The sequence below is a fragment of the Pseudopipra pipra genome, chromosome 5, assembly GCF_036250125.1.
Source record: "Pseudopipra pipra isolate bDixPip1 chromosome 5, bDixPip1.hap1, whole genome shotgun sequence".
Lineage (NCBI taxonomy): Eukaryota > Metazoa > Chordata > Aves > Passeriformes > Pipridae > Pseudopipra > Pseudopipra pipra.
In genome coordinates this window covers 9949584-9970530 of record NC_087553.1, presented here as the reverse complement: position 1 = coordinate 9970530, position 20947 = coordinate 9949584, and the positions used below count along the sequence as shown (strand labels likewise).

At 39.6% G+C, this 20947-nt stretch overlaps 1 protein-coding gene across 1 annotated transcript in view; it reads right to left on the bottom strand.

The window, feature by feature from the left end:
* PIK3C2G (phosphatidylinositol-4-phosphate 3-kinase catalytic subunit type 2 gamma) overlaps positions 1 to 20947 on the bottom strand; it is a 199402-nt gene that overhangs the window by 73165 nt on the left and 105290 nt on the right. The window contains exons 19-21 of the mRNA XM_064654387.1: positions 6180 to 6360; positions 4314 to 4421; positions 1968 to 2060 (exon numbers count right to left, since the gene is read on the bottom strand). Of these exons, the coding sequence (XP_064510457.1) occupies positions 1968 to 2060; positions 4314 to 4421; positions 6180 to 6360 (382 nt within the window). The remainder of the gene's footprint in view (positions 1 to 1967; positions 2061 to 4313; positions 4422 to 6179; positions 6361 to 20947) is intronic.

Here is a 20947-nt window from a genome sequence, read left to right as displayed (position 1 = left end):
AGTTTTCTCCTTCAATACCAGAAAGAAATAACTTCCTATTTAATTTGGACTTTTTTTCCCCCACCAAAATAGCTACATTCATTTTACAATAAATCCCTCTTGTTTTTCTTCACAGTTGCTACTTCTCTCTCTGTGTCAGAAGAGGACAGAGTAGATGGCACACATAAGCAGGAACAGTTTTGGCAGCTACTGAGATGGCAACAAATGCTCTCTGATTAAGCGTGGCCTTTCTGCTTATTATTCCTATGTAATTATTAGAATTTGAAAATTTGATCCAGAGGTAGGATCCTAATCTAGTTACATTTTAAAGTTTACGTAATGTTAGACCTCTTTTTACAAATGGCAGCGTTTGTCTGACATTAAGATTCACAAGTTGGTATTTGCAGGAGGCTGAAGGGGAATTTTATCATGAATTTACATTTTATCCATGACATGATTCATATTCAGTTTCAAACAGTGATGACCCCCCTCCCCATGGAGTTGGTCAAACAATAATCTCAGTGAAATGGGGCTTTAATTGTAGCCACAAGAATTAATGAAGAGATTATTTTCCACGGTGGCTGAGTAAATGGCCTTTGAAAACAACAGCCCTGATTTTTTGTTTCCCATCTCACCCTATGTAAAATACATGACTTTTACTAGTATCTAAAGAGCTTTATTTTTTTATTACATCCTTTTCATATAAACATTCCAATTTACAGACGTTTACTGCCATGAAACGAGTACTTGAAGAGACATAAAACTCATCTTAAAACCAAAATATCCAAACCTGTTTTTCTTTCATTTAAAGGTAACACTGACCCCAAGCAACTCCTCTTAGTACCCAAACCTGCAAAAAATCTTATTCTCTCCACTTACCTTTCCTCACATATGCAGTCAGCAGACAATTTAGTACAATACCAGTGCATATCATTTTATGCATGCATCATCTGCCATGAATAAGCAATGGAACTAGAGTACAAGTAAAAGATACTTTAATACAATGGTTTGCTGACAGGAGAAGGTGATTTTTAGATTAAATAGCATAAGAACCAGGTCTCTAAATGTTCAGAAAACCTTCAGAATTGCTAGTCTCCCCCTAAGAGGCCTTGAGATTCACCTTTCTGAGAATCACAGCTGCTCTAAAGGTCAGTTTAAATCAAGGCAGTGTAGAAATCTGTTTGCTTGTTTGTTCTTATTTATTTTTATCAATTTTTTAGACTTCTGGTTTAGAAAATGATTCTGCAAAAGATGTAGGAATAATGCCATTGGCAACACTGACCGTTTTGTATCCATCAGCATTTTATGGACTTGTCTAAAACCAGTATCCACTCTTAGGGAAACTTTTGCTTTTTTTGAAAGAGAACTAGTTTTAAAATGCATGTATTGTCTTTCTGTAGATGGACCGTTCTGAACTCTGAAGCTTTTCTAGGTGACAACTGGAAAATAAACCGGAGTTTATTTTTGGAGTCAGTTCCTCCAAGAAACTCCAATGAGACAGAGCTCCTCTCTGTCTCCTCCACCTCGTGTTCCTCAGTCCATTTCCCCATGCTGCCTGACAGGAGTAGAATTAGTTCTGTGAGGCAAATGCAGCTTCTAACCCTCCAGTATTTTGATTTTTGAGAAACATTTTGGGAAAAGCTAATGGTTTCAGTGATTCTGAACTATCTCTTCTCTGAAACTTGCCTACTGACTTCAGCATGATAAATAAACTAGCTTTAAAATATAATTTTTTTATTTTAGTCTGGTTGTCTTCACTAGGAAAAAAAAATTGCAAGAAATTTTTTGATTCAAAAAGGTATCACTCAAAAAGGTGATACTCAGTGTATTGCCTCAACATATTCCATTAAAAGTTCTAGTGTCAAAAATAACAGGGATAAGTGAGCAGCAAAGCCAAATCAGCTTGGGCTCAAAGTTTAAAACATATATTAGGTGAGTTTTAATCATTTTCCATACCAAAAAACCAGAGGAATAGAGAAAGAACATACCTTAAAAATAACATTGATGTTTCCACTTGGAGCATTGGCGTTAATGAAGGAGATTTTTAATGGAAAAGCATTGGACGTAAAATATGAACACGACTTCAGGGGAAAACAAAATGAGACAGAAGAACAACAAGGTCACATACACAAAACATCAGGCCAAAACAATACCTCTGAAAAAGATACCATGTTTAAATACTATTCATAGCACTGATAACAAAAATTAAATAATTCTTGATATTACTGACTGTTTAACTGGGTCTGAAAAACGACCCAGACAATGTTTCACTTCCATATCAGATAATAAGAATGGATAATATTTTCTATACTAATTGTTTTTCATTTTCACCCAGGCCTGCTAATGATAAGTTTTGGCTGGAACTGAGAGGTCTAAGTATGTAAGACTGATCTAATGGGAATCTGTAAAGCGTTGAAAAGCCTTGGGTCCTATTATTTTCTAAAAAACCACCCCTGCCCAATCAGAAAATCCTTATGGCAGCAAAGAACCTGTGAATTTCTTTGGCAACCTCAGTCTGGCTGACGCTACAGGAAATTCCAAAAATCATGATCTATTTTACGTGGAATTTATCTTAATTAAACATAAACTCTGCCTTCTCATGCCCTATAGCTCCTTCCACCGGAAGACCTCAAAGGACTTCAAAAAGCATTAATGAGCCAAGCACTGCAAATCCTCTGTGAGTTAGGGTGGCATTACTATCCTCATTAAAAAAAGAGAGGGGGGTGGCGGGGAAACCCACTGAAAAACAACTAAAAACAATGGTAAATTAATGGCCTGGTTTCTAGAAATAATGAGTGCCCCACAAGAGCTGCTGCTATCCTTACAGGGTGGAGTGTAATGGAGGCTAATTTGAACAAAAACCCTACCAGACACAGCTGTTCTCTTGCTTTTCATCTAAACATCTCAAAGCATGGTACAAGCATGCAAATATTGTCCTAGACACATCAAACCTCTGCAAAGTGCAGCAGCCATTATCCATGATGAAATCCCAACCCCCTATGGAATTTTGTCAATTGAAATGTCTCAGTAAGTGCTTGAAAGGTTACCAGGAGATAAGGCATCACAGAGCTGGGAGTAGTGCTTGCTACTGGTAAAATCAATAGATGACACCAAAATGAATTAAATTTAGGTAATTATAAGCACTTAAAAGTTCTAATTTGCATGATTATACTGACGTACAGTTCAATCAAGAAGCTGGATGTATTTATAGAACGATAATAGCCTATAAGAAAAATGAAAAAAAAAATAATCTCTCTTCAGATACTTACATTTAAACATTTTTGTATCTGTCCAGCCAAGCTGGAGCAGTATAAATAGCATGACTTTATGGTGAGATACCTTCCCATTAGTCATTTCCAAAAAGCCTGAAAGCAGAGAGAAGCAGCAGGCTTCAAATTTTTCTGACTTATCTCATACACAATTGGCCCAAGCCCGTGGGGTGCTGGAAGACCTCAGTTCTCAGCCAGATCAAGGCTGAATAGCAATTACTTGGAGAAACACAGGTCAAAGACAATTCAAGGGATCAACACCTCTTAGACTCAAGTCCACTATGGATAATGAACTAGACAACAAAAATAGAGCACAAATTGCTGTAATGAGACAGCTATAACTGCTAATATGTATGGGTGTTCAGGTTTGTTTTTTAATTGATGCTGGATACATTTTCCTTCTCCAGAGATGGAACAGGTTATTCCTGGCCTAATGTTGCTTACGAAAATATTTCTGAACAAAGAATAATTGAATCTTAGCACTGTGGTCAAAGTAAAGTCAAGTATCACTAAAGAGCATTGTTGTTTCCTTTACCCTTAAGTCATTTTTAATAGGGGTTAATAGACGAAGGTGAGTATGAATATTTAATATTTTAGTAATTCTGAGCAAGTCTCAGCTCAGCAGACACCATGCTCTAGACCTTTAGCTGCTACTATATGTGACAGGGGAGAGTTTCAGATGAGAAAAAATTTGACACCAAGAGCTACCTGGGTAGGCTAGATGGTAACCAGGTCTCAGTTTTAGGGAAGCCAAATGTCCTTGCCAATCCCAACACCACAGCAGGGCAGCTGAGCTGGGAATGGGCTGCTCAGAGTTTGAAACCTCTGGTGCCATTTCTGTGTAATGTGTGATATACATGCAGCACCAACCCCACCAGCCCCTTCACCTCTGTCTTGAACAACAGCCTCCAGTTTAAAGAGGATTAGGCTGATGTCAGTTTACCAGATGATTTATGCTTAATCTCAGTAACATCACTTCCCAGTCAATGCAGGCACTCCCTGCCTCTCCCCTTTATACTAAAAAATAAAATTAAAAATGCAATCCATCACACAAGGTAGACTTACATCTGCCTCTATGCCTTGGACAACAAGCGCAGGATTCAGGGGAAGCCGACAAACCTTTACCTCCTGGAAGAACTGCTGAAGTCTGTCGAGTTCCACCTCTAACACCTCCTGCAACAGGTGAAACATTATGGCAACACAAAAGAACACAGCACCAGCTTTTAAACTGTTGACTGTCTTTCTGTATTTTAAACAAGCAGTACAATTTCCAGAGCCAGGAGCATCCCTGTAAAGCTAATGAGGTCACACTGACATGCAGTTCTTAAAAATAAGAACTGTGATTTTACTCCACATTCATGCTTTCTCAGCCTAGATGCATAACGAGCTCATGGTGACCTGTAGGTTTAGGTGGAGAGAGACTATTTACAAGAGCATCTAGTGACAGGACAAGTGGAAATGGTTTCAAACTGAAAGAGGGTAGATTTGGATTAGATATTGGGAAGAAATTCTTTACTGTGAGGGTGGTGAGGCACTGGAACAGATTGCCCAGAGAAGCTGTGGGTGCCCCAGCATAGAATCATAGAATCAGCTGTATTGGAAAGGACCTCTGAGTTCATCAAGTCCAACCCTTCTTTTTTTTATTATTTTTTTTTTTAAATCCAGTCCGGGTTTTCCCCCATTCCTTACTCCAGCAGAATTCCTGGGAGACCAGGTTGGATGGGGCTTTGACCAATCTAGTCTAGTGAAAGGTGTCCCTGCCCATGGCAGGGGGGTTAGAAGGAGGTGATCTTTAAGGTCCCTTCCAACCAAACCGTTCTGCGATTCAATGACCTTCGTTAGCAGCTAATTAGCCTTCCATTGCTCTGCTGCAGCTCATGGTTTTTTCTGCCTTGCCCAAGAACTTCACAATCTATTGCTGGTTGTCTCAACGGTGTGCTCTCCTTTGCCTAACTCTGTGTGTTAACTGCAGGGTTTGGGTACTTCTCAGTATCACAGTAACTGCAGCTTCGAGATTAAAGCCTTAAATCTGAATTATGCATCAGTAATGTATAATGTACTACTACTATTTCTTTTTCTTTACATGGATCTTCCTTTTGCAAATATTTTTGTCTTTTTACTTCCTTGTTTGCTTTGGTGTTCTCAGGCAGCGAAACACTGAGAGTTTTCTGAAAAATCCTTTGAAAATCTTTGAATCCTTAACAAGGCAAAAAGATTCATGGTATCTTTCACGACAACCAGCAGAGGCAAGTATATTTTTATTTGGCTTCCTTCTCTGCCTTGCTGAGATTTCAGCAAGAAGCAGTTTTACACATCAGGTAAGTAACAACAGTTGTCTTGGAAAATTAACAGTTTTGAACTGAAAATGTACTGATGCAATATAAAAGCTGCAATTGCTGGAGAAGACAACTGCAAGCTTCTACTCCCAGGAATGTATCTCTACAGATATGAGTTCAATATTCGTTGCTAAATGTTACATTTGAGATATTAAGTACATTCCACTCTGGCTGCCTTTGTTAAATGACAACGTGTCCATCCTGTCAAGAACAACTCTTAGCAAAGCTTTCAAGAAATACTGCAGCTTGACAGGAGTCAAATATTTTGGGATGAGGTGGTGAATGGGAGCATTCCTCTCAGTAAAATGTTAGTCAGCTTTGTTACCATTACTTCTGTACACCTCCAAGTCTTGTTAAGCAACCACTGATGAAGGAACTTGAATGACTTACAAGATCTGCTAATGTCAATAGTAATAGTGATGAGAGTTGTCCTATTAAATATCTATGTTTTACTTGTTTTCAGAGCAGCAAAAAATTTTACAAAGTTTAGTCAAATTTGGTTTGTTTATGTAAAGGGTGTTAAAGGAAACAGGTGTCAGTCCAGAAAAATTACCTGAAGAAATTTAGATGGAAGGGGCAATAATTTTTAACAAACCTTTCTTTTTGGGTCACTGGCAGCTTTCACTTTCGTGGCAATGTCTTCCAGAATTCCGATGAGTTTTTCTTCCTTAGAAAACTCATTGTTCAGGGTTTGTCCAGCACAGAATTGGAGAGCAGCCAGTAGTTTCTTATACCAAATTTTGAAATGAACTTCATTCTGTGCATTCTTCAACAGCCTGAACGAAAGAGAGGAAAAAAAATCTGTGTATCAAAAACTGATTTTTATTTTATATCACTTCTAGCAGGAATAATAAATGGGCTCCAGACTAATCTATGTTTGGCAACTTTGGGCAGCAGAGAAAGAAAAAAAAAATTTATTTTTAGGCAGCACTCAAGTCCCACTTCATAACTAATGAGATTCCAAGAGTGTTAAATAAATAGGAACCTGCCATTTCTTGTTGCCATACACAGTGCAGAGCCTGTAGTGCTTCTTATTTCTGCAAGAAAAGTTTACAAAGTGAAAAGAAGTTGTATTTTTGAAGTCCAGTCTTAAACATATACCCCTACATCTTGTCAGGAATTGGGACTTTTTAACTGCCTTAAAACATCGCTCCTGCCAAGAGATTGAAGCCATTGGACTTTATGTTCCATGGGTTTATTTCCCTCCACCACTCCCACACCAGCAAACAGCAACTACAACCAAGTTTGGCAATGACCTCTGAGTTCTGACTGTAAACACATACTTTTTCTCTTTCTTTATGTAACTGTCATTCTCTTTTTCTCTCCCTTTTCCCTTACACATTTTCTTGGATGACATCTTTAAGCTTTTTTATTGCTATATTACTACATATTATAACAACAAAAATGGCTACATACCTGTTTTCCTTTGCAACCACATTGTTATAAAAATAAATCATATTTATCTATATCTATATCTGTAAACACTGATCATCTAGTATCAATTTATTTAAATTCACTGCAAGGGATTTATTAGGAAAAGCAAAAGTTACTTCTACCTTGCTGGGCAGGTTGTAACAAATCTACTCTTTTTTTTCCTCCTACAAGTACATTTACACAAGCAAGCACATCTTTCAGCTGTGAGGTGCATTTAAAGTCTGTTTTAGTCTCAGATGTATCATCAGTTCTAGAAATTTTCACTATTTAAAGCTGAGGAGACATTTCTGAAATTGGCTATATGGCTAAAAAGAGTGAAATGAGCCCATTTTATTCCTTTCTTTGCTGGTGTTGGTCTAAAGCAAAAACTCAGCTTTTAGTTCTACTGAAGTCTATAAAAGCTTTGGAACTGGAGTTACTGCCAACATAAAAGTCAGAAATAAAACCAAAAACAGACTTTTAAAAACCATATTCACCATGTAGTCTTCTCTAATTACACATTTATTTGGGTCAGGAAAGCTGTGGCTTTAGAGGTTTTTTTTTTAGTTAATTGAATTAATCACTGGGAAGTTTTTTCCTTATGAGGACCAGAGGTTTTGTACACTATTTGATTTATTTTTGTAAGTGTAGACGGAATCACCAGCTCTGTATTGCTACTAACATCCTGCCCATCACCTGGGATTTCCCTTTGCCTGAAGGACTGATAAACTGCTCTTTGCTTCTGTATGAACTTCCCCCCCCCCCCAACTTCATCCTTAAGAACATCTCAAACCTCAAATTCCTTAAAAATGTCTCAATCTCAGTGCAGTTTCCCTTACCTGATGAGGCTACTCAAACCTAACAAATAATGCTAGTTTTCACAGGACAGAAAATCAGAGAAGCTGTTGACTTTCAAGGCACATCACATAAGAATATATCACATAACAAAAAGCAAGAATAAGATATAATTTAAAGCACTGATATTTATAGGTAAAAAACCATAATTCCTATATACACTTCAACCCCTTTGAAATCATATAGAAGACATTACAGTGTTGCTACTGCAGCACAGGCCTCTTTTGGTGATGAGGGATTCTTGTCATCTTTTATAAGGCAATGATTCTTCTAGGTCCCCTTTTCCTGTATAATTCAATGCAGAACAATATCACCTACTGGTTTCTGAAAAGCCTTTGCAGCTATACAAAACCTCTGAACTTCTAAGGACTTGAAAATCTTAAAAAAAAAGTGTGGTGTTTCCATCAGAAATGCCTGGACATGAAAGGGAAGCGATATGAGAAGTTTATCATCAGCACTCTCTGGAGGAGTCTGAAATTACTTTTTTTTTCTTGTAGACTGGTAAAAACAAATAATTACTTTTTGGATCAGAAAGAAATACAAGTTGTCATTGCAATGCCTGTTGGAAGGCAAACCCCAGCACACAGAGGTAGTTTTATTCTTTTCCTGAACCCCTCACAAACGGAAGAAGGCTGAGAGGACACACAGTGGATATGTGGCAGTGGATAAACAAATTCTTTCCTTTTTCAGTGAGAGTAAGTCCCAGCTTAAACAGGATGGGATTCATTTGCTTAAAGGTAGATAGTTCATGCCATTTTAGATATCTCAGGATATCCTACTTGGCCTCCTGCTGCTGCCTTAGAAGCGTATGGGTCCACTAGAGGGAATATCTCATGTATGCCACTCCCATGCAAATGCTTCAGATTCCCTATGCTGGCTAAAATAGCCAATGTTTAGGGTACTGAATCATACTCTGCAGTGACCTTTTAGCTCAGCTGTAAGCAAACAAGGTGATTCAAAACAAAAACATACTCTGTCCACTTCAGCAGCAAATCAGGAAGAGGTCTGATGATTATATTTTTAAACAAAAGCATCACTGGTACAGTTCAAACTGTCATATGAGAATTTTAGGGTACCACAGCAAAGCCTAGCTCAGCCTCAGTCCAGCTAAACAGCCTGTATTTCTCTTGGCACACAGGCAGAATGAACTTGTTCAGTTTTGCCCTGAAAAGACAAGTGCATTTAAGAAAAGACAACGTCACTGTGATGTGTTGGTGCAGAACCTTCTGTCTGCACTTAGGCTTGCAATGAAATCAGCTTCTGAACATCTAAATCATATTCGTTCAAATACTCCATTTTTAACAGTACATATTTAGGGAATCCAGAAAGGCTACTTTTTCATGTTTGAGATGTCCCTTTAATCCTCTCAGATATAGAGAATATTAAACCAGCTTTTTTCCCTCCCTAAAATGAAAGGCTTAGGATTTCACATACAGGAAGCAAAACAGCAAACCAAAATGGTTTACTATTTTAAACAGAGCTACTCCCTGCATAACTCAGATCAACTTAAAAGACCCACTTTTGTATTCTTATGGCTGAGTGTTCACAGGAAATAAGCTTGTATACACACATATGATATAAAAATTTCTTTCCTACCTAAGATTACAGGCCAGATTCAGAGAGCTTATGCATAAGGTGTACATGAGGACAGAGGACATATGGAGTCTGAATCCTCTCACATGTGATTTTTGAGCCCAGTCCAGGGGGAAAATTGAGGCAGTCATCATGATCTCACTGGTAAAATCCATTTCCGTGCCCAACACACACTCCACAGCCTGAACACACATGTCACCTTTTGACAGCACATGTGCTTCCCCAGCAGCCCCATGAGGGACTGTGGCACAGGCAGCACAGCTGCCTTCTCCCTGCCCACTGAGGTAGGTGTGCTTCTGAAAGCCTGCAGACCTTAATTTGCAAATTGATTTGAAGTGACTGGGTCTGACTTTTATATTCTTTTTATAAAAACAGTCCCAAAGAGGATACAAAGGACAGCTTTTAATGTGATGACTCATTGTAGGGTTTGCTAAAATGTTTATTCAACAAATGAACACATATGCTGCTGTAATTCTGTCTTCTCAGTTTCCTGGCGAGCACATCTTCACCCTGCCAGTGTGAGAACTCAGTGGGTATAGGAAAGGCTGCAGCTTCTGAGATTGCAGGGTGGAGAAATGCTCAAGACAGTAATGAAATTTTCAAGTTAGAACAGGATGCTTAGCTGTGACAGAGGAAGACAAAATTGGAATGATTTAAAACTCAAGGCTGCCAGTGAAGAAGCCAAAAAGGCTGGTTTTCTTCCTGACAATTTTCACAGGATTCTGCAAGACAGAACTAAATATAAAAGTCTGGTTTTATGCCAGGCCTAGACAGAGGATCTTGCTCCTAAAAACAGGGAGGTTTCCTTACTCTTCAGGGTTCTCCCATTTGGGACAAACACCCTCGTTCTCAGCAAGGCCGGGGGAATTCAGACACTGTCCCAAGGTCCCTTTTGTGAATAGCACAGAAGGAAGATGACCTAAAATTTAGAAAGGAAGCAAACTAGACTGCCTGTGCCTAGCAGCAGTCAGAGGGTCCAAGTCAAATACTGGAGTGCCCAGAAAGATGCCTCCTGACTTCTGCAAGCAGCTGCTTCTCCTCCTTTCTGCGTGCATCTGCTCCATTCTGCAAGGTGGCTCCAATCCCTTTTTCTGGCACTCACAGCTGCAGAAGAGTGTGTGTTTTTCTGGGTGTAGAAACACAAGTGTGCTGGAGAGATTTTTGCCACAGGGAAGAAGGGAAGTTGGGACTGAATCAGGCTGGGTTGGCTGCTGTGTCAGAGACGGAGAAACAGGGCTAAACCCAGCAGCTATAGAGAAAAAGGAAATTAAGGGGAAAAAAAGGAGGAAAAGAAAAAAGGAAGGAAAGGAATGAGATTGGATGGATCTTGGTAGCAAAACAGGTGAGCTGGCCTCATTCTCCTTCTGTGATGCTGGAAGACAGGGAAGCTGACAGAGTCTGCTCTGAGTTGGATTTGGCAGACAAATGAAAGAGTGAGGCAGCTCAGACAACTCTGCTGCTTGAACATCTGTTCCTTGTCTCCTTCAGAAAGGGGAGCAGGGTGAACCAGAGAGCGATGCCTGACAGGACAGATTAGCTCACAGGTAGCCTGTTAAACCACGCTGCAGCAAAACCAAATCAAACCAAGAAAAGGCCAGAGTTTCCAGTATATTATTGCAGGTTTAGCACCTACCTGCTATGAGAGAGCGAGGCACACTTTGACTGGGTTATTTACACATGGTGTCAGTAGTGACCCCAGTTAATGCTTCCAAGTGATGCTTGGTATTCATTACACAAAAGCTGTGCCTACCAGCACACACACACTGCACTCTTTGCTTAAGGTGTTTTGAATTCGGAGACAGACTATGAAAAGAAGGTGCCTTAGGGTTATAGGGCTGAGGTACTTCCTATTGTTGCTCAGTCTTTGAAAACCCGACCAAGGAAGTCAATATGCTTTGTTCTGAAGTTATATTTCATGCTTGTTTTCTGTTTTGCTAAGCTGGAGGCAAGACGAGTCGCAGAAGGAGAAAACAATAGTGCAAGACTGCTGCTCATTATGGCAATAATTGCTTAAAAATTGTTCTGTACAGCCCTTCATATCAAAGATCAGCACACAAGAACACTTCTCTAGCACTGCACAGTTCCCATGTCTGAGGTTGCCATCTGTCTTGATTATCCTTAGACATCCTGCAAAACTCCTAAGCAGTCCTTTGTGCTTTGTTGTGCCATGGAGCTACGGCACATGCCTGAAACATATAACTGATTTAATTTTCAACTCCTTGAAGAAAACATTTTACTGTTTGCATTCTTAAACAGAACAATAAGTAACAGGGCTGATTTGCCAGTGGGATTGCATTTGGGCTTTGTAGCTCCCACTGCAAGTTATTCACAGACACATGGATGACAGAGATGACAAAAATGTGCAGCTGAAGATGACTCCACCTGGTCACAAGGATGATTAGGGAACTGCTGCTATTAGTTACAAATAATTAGTAGTTGCAAATAAAACTCTTCTTTATCTCCCCAGGATTACACTGGACAAGGTTTTTACTTCCCTGACAGTGATAATGGGAATAATCCCTTTGATAGAGATATCATTATAGAAACTTCTGCACAAACACTGAACTCCAGCAACTTCCAGGTTCTAAAAGTACCTTTCATCCTCCACCCCCTGCAACTCCCCTTACTCCTCTGCAGAGTACAGCCAAGTCTGAGAACTTGTCTTTTCAAGTCTTTATCACTTGCCAGCTGGTCTGGTCAGGCACAACCTCTTTAGACACAGCCAAACTCTAAGGCAGCAGAGTGCCAAGCTGGCAAATATGACTGTGGCTTTTCTGGTCTCTTTGCCAGTGCCTAGGATGGATGACTGAACTTGTTGAAGCCCCCAGGAACGTGGCTGTAGGATGGCAGTTATTGCCATTGAGAACTGAAAGGACCACTCATACTTGTTGCACTTGTTGCAATTTAATCTCTATTCCCAGCCTCCATCACAGCCTTGGTGAAACACTGTCCATTCTTGAACAGAAAAATTTAATTTAACTAAGCTTGCTGGAAAGCCTTCCAGTGGCTCTGTTCTCACAGTCCTTTGTTATCCAAGAGAAACATGCAGGCTATCTCTGTCAACTTCCTTTCAAAAACCAGATTCAGGAAAACACCTCTGTTTTTAAACTAACCTCAAATTCTAGAAAGGTGTGATTTATGTACTGTAAGTCAGAAAGGAGAAAACAGAAAACAACAGCACCATTCTGGGTAGACCTACTGGGGCATGGCAGTCAACAAAACAACAGATATAAAGACAAACTAACTAAGAAGCACAAAACACTTGGCACACCGAGAACAACACAATATCTGCAGGGGAAAATGGGGAGCAAAGTCAATTAGACAGAAGAGTTACTGTATAACAAAGATGGAAGGGGCATTGCAGTTCTCCCAAGTGACTTGTGCATTTTCCATAACTTTAGGGAAACACAGTGCAAGATCATCAACTTCACTGGAAGGATAAAGACAGCTTCATTTGCTCTCCCAACAAAGCCAAACAGAAAGGGAGAGGTACAAGAGGGCTAGCAAAACTGTGCCCAATCTGCTGATCCTTCATCTTTCTTTCTACTCTATAACAAGAAGAGAGTGAAAGTTTATGTTTCTTGAGCAAACTGAGTGAAGTGTGGTACAATATTTTCTCTGAATCTCTCTAACCAAGTCAGTCTCCAGGATGGAAGAACAGCAGCTGTTCCATAACTTGCAGCACCTGTCCACTTTTGGCTCTTCACATTTCTCACATAAGAAACCTGCAGTCAGTTCCACATGCTGCTTCTCATATAACAGAGCTGCTTTTATAGACTCATTTTTCAAAGCATTACCCTTGAATGGAAAATACCTCTTCTTAAAGTGAAATTTTGTTTTAACATAGCGTGTGATTAATTTGCTTTTGTTTTTCTGATTTTTTTTTTATAATAACATAACTTAAAACAGGCATCTACCACATTGGTCTCTCTTAGACAACAAAACACTGCTGCAGACTTATTACAAAGCCTGCTGGTTAGGCTGCAGAAACACAACGTTGCCATTATTTGCTAATCTTCACTCAAAGATCTTTATGAACAATGCAACAAAATTTGCTTTCAGACAAATTTGATGCAGTAGATTCAATCAACACAGCTCCTCCCACTCCCACTGAATGCCTTAACTGTGGAATGCGTGTCCTGCTGACTCACAAAAAATCAACAGATCAGTGAAAACAAAGGCTATGCTACACTATGCAAGGAAGTTACCAAGCCCTGCTGAGGTTGTCTTGCAGAGAAATGTTTTATTTGATACATAACATAGTTGGTTGCACACGCTTCTGCATTAAGAAAATGAACCCCAGATAAAACTGGTTTTGTCCCAAGAAGAAAGCTTGAAACCGAAACTGAAACGAAACTTGAAAATTAACTGTATCTAGAATTAATAGGAAAATATAATAGTGTACAGGTACCACCACCAGATATGGATGTTACTTGGCCAAAATCTACTAAGCAAGAAATGATCATCCTCATAACATGCCTTCTCCAATTTGTCTGTCCTTTTCTGCTCCAGTCTGTAAATTGGGTGGAATCTGCAAGCAGCAGAGGACCAAATTTATTAACATACTATCACAAATACAAAAAAAATACCTGCAGGACAACACCAACATAATAAAAGTAGTGATTGTTTCTGACAGCATCTGTATACAACAGTGCTCTCTGACTGACCATTCATGGTCCACCAAATATCCCACCCCAGTAAAGCATCAATCCAAAGCTACAGAAAATAAAACTCTTCATCCTGAAGTGACATTAATACCGAGAGTGACTTAAGCTCCAGCTTAAAATAGTAAGTCCGTTTTCAACTATTAGTAGAAAAAGCACTGCTGCCTCAGTAATGAGAATGATTAAACCTCCCCTCTGAAAAGAGTATTCATAATTTTTTTAAAAAAGCACTGTTTAACAGAGTTATTGCATTTAATATCTGCATGAAGATTATCAGTGGGACACTATTATTTTGCATTCAATGAGAAACTTGGCACTCAAGTCTGGCACTAATTTTGAAAAGTCTGGTTCCATCTTTGCCAGCGTTTTCTTCACGTGACTGGGCACGTCCCTGTCTGCACTTTTTCCAAAATTGCAGATTTTCTCCTCAAAACAAATGTTCCATTGTTTTCAGAATTTCACACAGTATCTTACACCAGAATCAGCAAGCCTGAAAGCTCCCAACAATCTATCCTTGTAATAGCTTAGAGTAAATTCATGCACAGGAACTAAAATGCGCCATTCATTCCAGGCATAACAGAAATTGTTGTGTTCTTCCCAGTGGGTAACTGCATTGGAAGCTAGCAATGAATGGGATTAGATGGGATAATCACCACTAAAATAAGCAGACCCAGTGGCTTTATTGGGATGCTGTCCAACATGCCAGCAATTAATTGAATACAGGAGGTGACTAAGCTACTCTACTTTCAAACCATATAAATAAAATACAAAATTAATTCAGACTGAAGGAGCCCACTGGAGCCAATGCACTTGCTAAGCTTTGTACTCCTTCTGCATTTAGGCCACAGTTATCACAGCAAGACACTGAGGAGAAACTGAAAATGCATTTCTTCATCTGCCTATTGTTTGGGTAGTTTGTGTCTACCAAAAGGGGCTTTAGATAGCATCTGTGGTTCCCATTAGCTTCACAGCTGGAACAAAAAATCCCTCACGACACTATAAAACAAAATGTATGATACAGAACTAATTCTGTATGGTTCTGCACTGGGCAATTCACTTTGCTCAACCTCATTTTGGTTTTTTGTTTGCTTGGTTTTTTGTTTGGTTGGTTTTTTCCCTCATTTTTGTTTGTTTGGTTGTTTTGTTGTTGTTGTTTTTTGTTTCATTTGTTTTGATTTTTTAATTGTTTTTATTTTTTTCATTGAGCTGGTTTTAGCTGGGGTAGAGTTCGTTTTCTTCACAGTAGCTGGTATGGGACTGTGTTTTGGATTTGGGCTGGAAACTGCAAATAGTTCAGGGATGTTTTAGGTATTGCTGAGCAGGGTTTGAAGAGTCAAGGCCTTTTCTGTTCCTCATCCCACCTCACCAGTGAGTGGGCTGGGGCTGCCCAAAAAGTTGGAAGGGGACACAGCTGGACCACAACTGACCAAAGGGATATCTCATATCATATGACATCACCCTCAGCACATAAACCTGGGGAAGAAGCAGAAAAGGGGGAGACATCTGGAGTGCTGGTGTTTGCCCAAGTCACTATTATGTGTGATGGAGCCCTACTCTCCTGGAGATGGCTGAACCCCTGCCAGCCCATGGGTCATGGGGAATGAATTCCTTGTTTTGCTTTGCTTGTGCATGAGAATTTTGCTTTACCTCTTAAACTGCCTTTATCTCAACACACGAGTTTTGTCTCTTCTCCAGTTCTCTCCCTCATCCCACTGTGGGGGACAGTGAGCAAGTGGCTGTGTGGGGCTTGGTTGCCATCTGGGGTTAAACTGTGACATTAATATACTAATACTGAAATAGCTTCAGGGAGAAAACTAAAATTGTCTTTCTACAAGGTCATTAAGGCCTTTGCCTGCTCATATGAGGAGCAGTCCCAGATTTTATTCATACATTCTGAGCCAGATCTGTACTTTATAATCCTAGAGTTTTCAGATTACTATTTTTATGGCTCTGGTCATGGGGAAGGAAGGATTTGGTTTTGGGGGGGTGGAAAATAGGATGAGACAGTGACATTGTTTTTCAAATATTGTGTCATTCAAAAGAACTTGCTCTGCAGAGCTGTTAATTTTCCTATTTGCTCTGCACTTGGTTGCAAGAATTTGCTTTGCTTAATGACATCTACATTCAAAGCTGTTATCTTTCAAGTAGAGTCTCAGATTTTTACATCTCAGTGCTCAGATGCCAACAGCAGAGGAAGGAGGTATGAGATTTGATACATTTCAGATACGTGGGGAGTCAATGTTTCTTTCAAGGCAGCATCCTTTCTACCTCTCTGGAAGAACTTGTCTGTAGATTCATTGTGTTTTGAGCACAGGTAATACAGATACAACAAGAACTGATCCCACATTACTTTCTGACACGTCAGTCTCTTCCGGATCTTTGCTTTCATCCCTGCTCTAGCTAGCAGCCTGGCTTCTTATTTTCCCAATATCTAACAAAGGGAACTTTATTCAGATCACTGCCTACACAGGAACAGTGAGGAAAAATGAGCCTCAGCAGGTACAAGTGTTTCAGCAATGATGGTACTTCAGCGTAATTACAAGACTGCAAAACGCTGCTTTCAGTAGTCCTCTCATATCTGACACAGTATTCTTTCTGTAAGATGTCGAGTCTTCTTTTGCTGTCAATTTTGTGGCATCTCAACGCTGCACAACAACAAAGGGTGAACGGATCAGACCGTCAGATCACAGCAACGTGTTAACTCAGTGCATGTGCGTGTGTGACTCTGTCAATGCAGCAACTCTGAGAGAACCTTCATAGCTCAGAGCGCCGTCAGGAAGGCATTCAGTCCTTTACACTTCAAAAATAACTAGCAAAATTCATTTGTTTTCAGGGAGTAGAAGAGAGAAAATCAAACTTTTCAAAGGGGAGTCTCTGGAGTCCAAATAACAATTTTTTCATGTTTTCCTGATTCTGACTTTTAGTGGAGAAGTATTGTCAGACTACAGCTCTCCATATGCATAAGGCTACCCTGAAATCTTCTTCAAACAAGATGGTATCTACCATGTTTTAATCTAATTAAAACAGAGGGGACCATGAAAGATGGTTCTTGTCAGCTCATTCCTCTCAGTGGCAGAAGAACAAGCATTTACATTATAAAGAAGGATGTTTCTATCTTCACATCCCTTTCTTTTCAGGTTTGCTTTATTTCTTCCACTCTGGTTTTATTTTTCATCCTCTTTTCCTGGTCTTTATTAATTTTTCACACATAGTAATAGTATCTCTTGCAAAGGTAGGAGAGCAGAGCAGAGAAGGAAATATCTTTAGATTTATCTTTTTTAAATACTGTTCTGGTTCTGATCTTCCTTCCATTTCACTGCTTTATTGCCACCAAATATTGGCTTTGTAAAAAGAGAAGTGGGAATTTGAAGTTAAGCTCACGTACCAGGGAAAGCTCACTGTAAGATATTAGTAAGAGAAAATTGGCCCAAGGGTATTTCCCTAGTCGACAGCTGGCCTAGTTACCATGGAAAACAGAAGAGCTGGAGGGCAGGCACAGTAGGAAAGTGAGGCATAGACCTACATGAAATTAGACTGACTTAGTTTGCAGAGGCTTGCTGAAATTAATCTCCCACTTCAGACAGCTTGTTGCTCTTTCGTTGCTGGGAAGTAGACATTAAGTTTCATCAAGGTTTACAAGTCCATCTTAGCTCTGCTGAGACACGTTCAACTGTGGGACCAGGTCTGAATAAACTCCTGAATAAACTAAAATCCCTTTTAATGAACCCCTAACCAAGAAGGTATTACTTGTTAAGCTTTTACCAAGGAAATCTTACATCACTCTCTTCAGATCAAGCTGTATAGTCTTGGGGTTAAAATCCATAGATTTTAATGTCAGAGGAATTTAAGGCAGGTATAAGAATGAAAATCCATCTTGAATTCCTGAATTTTACTTGATGAGTAACCTTGACGAAATTATTTTATTTTTACACGTTTTTGTTTTCCCTTTCAAACATGGAAAGGATTATTTCTCATAGGCTTTCTCACAGGATGCTGTGTTTTGTTTATAAGCTGCTGTTACGCCACAGAGGTAAATGCCATGGCAAATAGGTCTTTTTAATAACACTGCCACCTCCTTCCCATGTGGTGCTCATACAGCCAGCATTTTTCAATCATATGGGAGAAAATAACAGCCCCGGGCATTTTTTTGCTCATGAGAAAAGCAGAATTAAGATTCAATTGTTGCGATGAAATGTTCAGCTCTGGTTCCAAGATTCACAACCACATTTGTGAAAGTATTATTGCAGTAAGCAGATGTCATATTTCCATATGTCCTGAGTCAGGTAAAGAGTGGAGCAAGCTCTCCAGGGGCAGTTACTGCATTGGCAGAATAAATATAGATCAACCATCTGACACAAAATGCTACTGGGACTTTGAAACTCACTGGCTCGGCTACAGGCATCCTTCTTGCACTCAAAGTGCTGTCCTCATGCTCAGCCCATGTGAGGCTGCAGCTGGATAGCGGACTGAGGCAGAAATCTGAACTTTCCTCCCCTCTCCCACCACGTATATGCTCTGTAAACATCCCTGAATCAACCACATTTCTTCTCAGATGTGCGCTCTGCTGACTGACCAAAAATAAGTGCATGACAAAAATTAATATGGATAAGAGCCATGCTTTCTATAACAGCAAAGCACTGGCAATACTCACAGGGTGAGCCTTACAGAGCCCAGCAAATTACTGTTTAAACCACCTTTAAATCGCTGTTTCAAAGACTCCTGATTATAAAGGAGGGCAACAGCTGAGGACAGCTTGTGTCAGCTTTAAATTGAGGAAAAAAACTATATTAAAAAGAGGCAGCTCTTCAAATGACTTTCCATTTTCATACCATGACGAAGCAATGTCCTTCTGAGCAACACGCAGAACAAAGCGCTGACAATTCAAGAATATCTGCCACGATGGCTGCTGAAATTCATTTCAACAAACTGCTCTATCAACAAAAGCACATACATGGGATCTGAGGGATGGGCATGACACTCAAAAGCTGGCTAAAGCAGTGTCTATTAGAAAAGTTTAATTTATTAAAGAGCTCCTCCTGATAGAAATCATCGAGTGACATTGTGAAGCAGGTTAAGCAGAAGAATAAATGATGACTTCTAATACCAGGCTCAACAAAGGAAATGCTACAAAAGCATTGAAATCCTGTTTACTGTTTGACCTCCTCCGTGCCCAGTGCTCACAGGATAATTATTACAAATGGCAATGCCCTGTTTCCCAGACAGAAACCCACCTCCTTTGCTGATGTACAAACAAGGTCTTACTTCAGTTAAAAATGTATAATGTGCTACAATACTCATGATGAGGGACTGTTCTTTCAGTTAATCCAAGCCCATGAATTTGACTGTGGAAATCCCTGTTCAGTCCCTTCTTCATTAGCCAAGATGGCAGCTGCCACACTAAAGCTAATGAGCCTGATTAATATCAATTCAGTAAATTAAATTTTTTTTGCAGACATCAGATAATTTTGTACTAATCCAGACATTTATACTGATTTAATATCAGCTGACATAACATAATTTCTCATTTAACACTAATTGAAAACTACTGGTTTCTTATTCTAAAGAGCATTTGCTGTCACTTATAACTTATGGCTTTCTATAAAGCTATTTTTCAAATAATATCATCATGAAATTTTGTGTTTTCTGCCTAGCTGCAGAACTTTTATACCCAAGCGTGTGATTGGTGATATGTGCAGAATGGAAAAATCAGGTAATTTCTCTTAAAGGTATTTATTTTACCAATTTTTCTCCATACTTTCCATTTTATATTTGTAAAAGGACTGATTGAAACAAATGAACAAAAGAAACAACTATTCATTTAAACAGTGTTGAACTCAGCCCCTCTAGCTATGTTTTTTTTTTCCTACTAAATAATTTTGGGGTTTGTTCAACTTGCCTTCAGGCTTGGTTTCTTCAGATGTTACAAAAGAAAGTGCACATTCCTGCTGCTCTGCAATTTGCTCATATTATAACGTAAAAAATAAAATCCCTCACTGGTTGCAATGGAATGCCAATATTTATATATCAAGGAAGAGACAAGAGTAAGGAGAAGCATTCTGCTTGCACTACTGGGTGAAAGAAGCATTTGTGCAATGCAATGTTTGCTGTCGCCCAACACTGTTCTCGTTGATGGCAAGTGGAACCCCCTTGAGGCTGGACATGCCATCTGACCTACTTGTCTGTCTGGAATCCTATCCTGTGGTTTTCACAATGAAACTTTTCTTTCAGGTGTAACATGATCTGTGTGGAACCCTACAGAAAGTTACTGATGAAAGTCTCTGTCCAACAGATGATACCTATCACAAGATTGCTTCTTTAGAAAATATGCTTATCATTCTCAATCCTTCCACAGATGAGAGCACTCTTTCTGCAAGACATTACCTAAGAGCTACCCTGATGGCTCAAGAATTGAAGTACTGTGGAAATGGGGTCAGTAAAAATGCAAAGACAGAATTCATTTGTAACTCACAGAAACGTAACAGCTGGTGTCAGAAGGAACCTGTGCAGGTCCTCTGGTCTGGTCCCTGTTCTAACACCTCCCTGTTCAGCTAGTTCTGAAGCAGGATCAGGCTGTTCAGAGGATTTGACCTCAGCAAGGCTAGGAGAGTTCCTGAGTTGGGGAAGGAACTGCAGTGCAATTGGACCATATGATGATGAGTCCCCAAAACACGAGGTGGTTTCAAAAGATATGACCTAATGACAGACAGGCCTGTTGTTTATCCAGTAACATGAGTAAAAGTGCCAAGAGCTGCATTTCTGAGTTGAGAACATCACTTTGGTCTGTCTTCAGTCCCATCAACTGCACTGAAACTGAAGTATCATTTCTGGCAAGCACTTC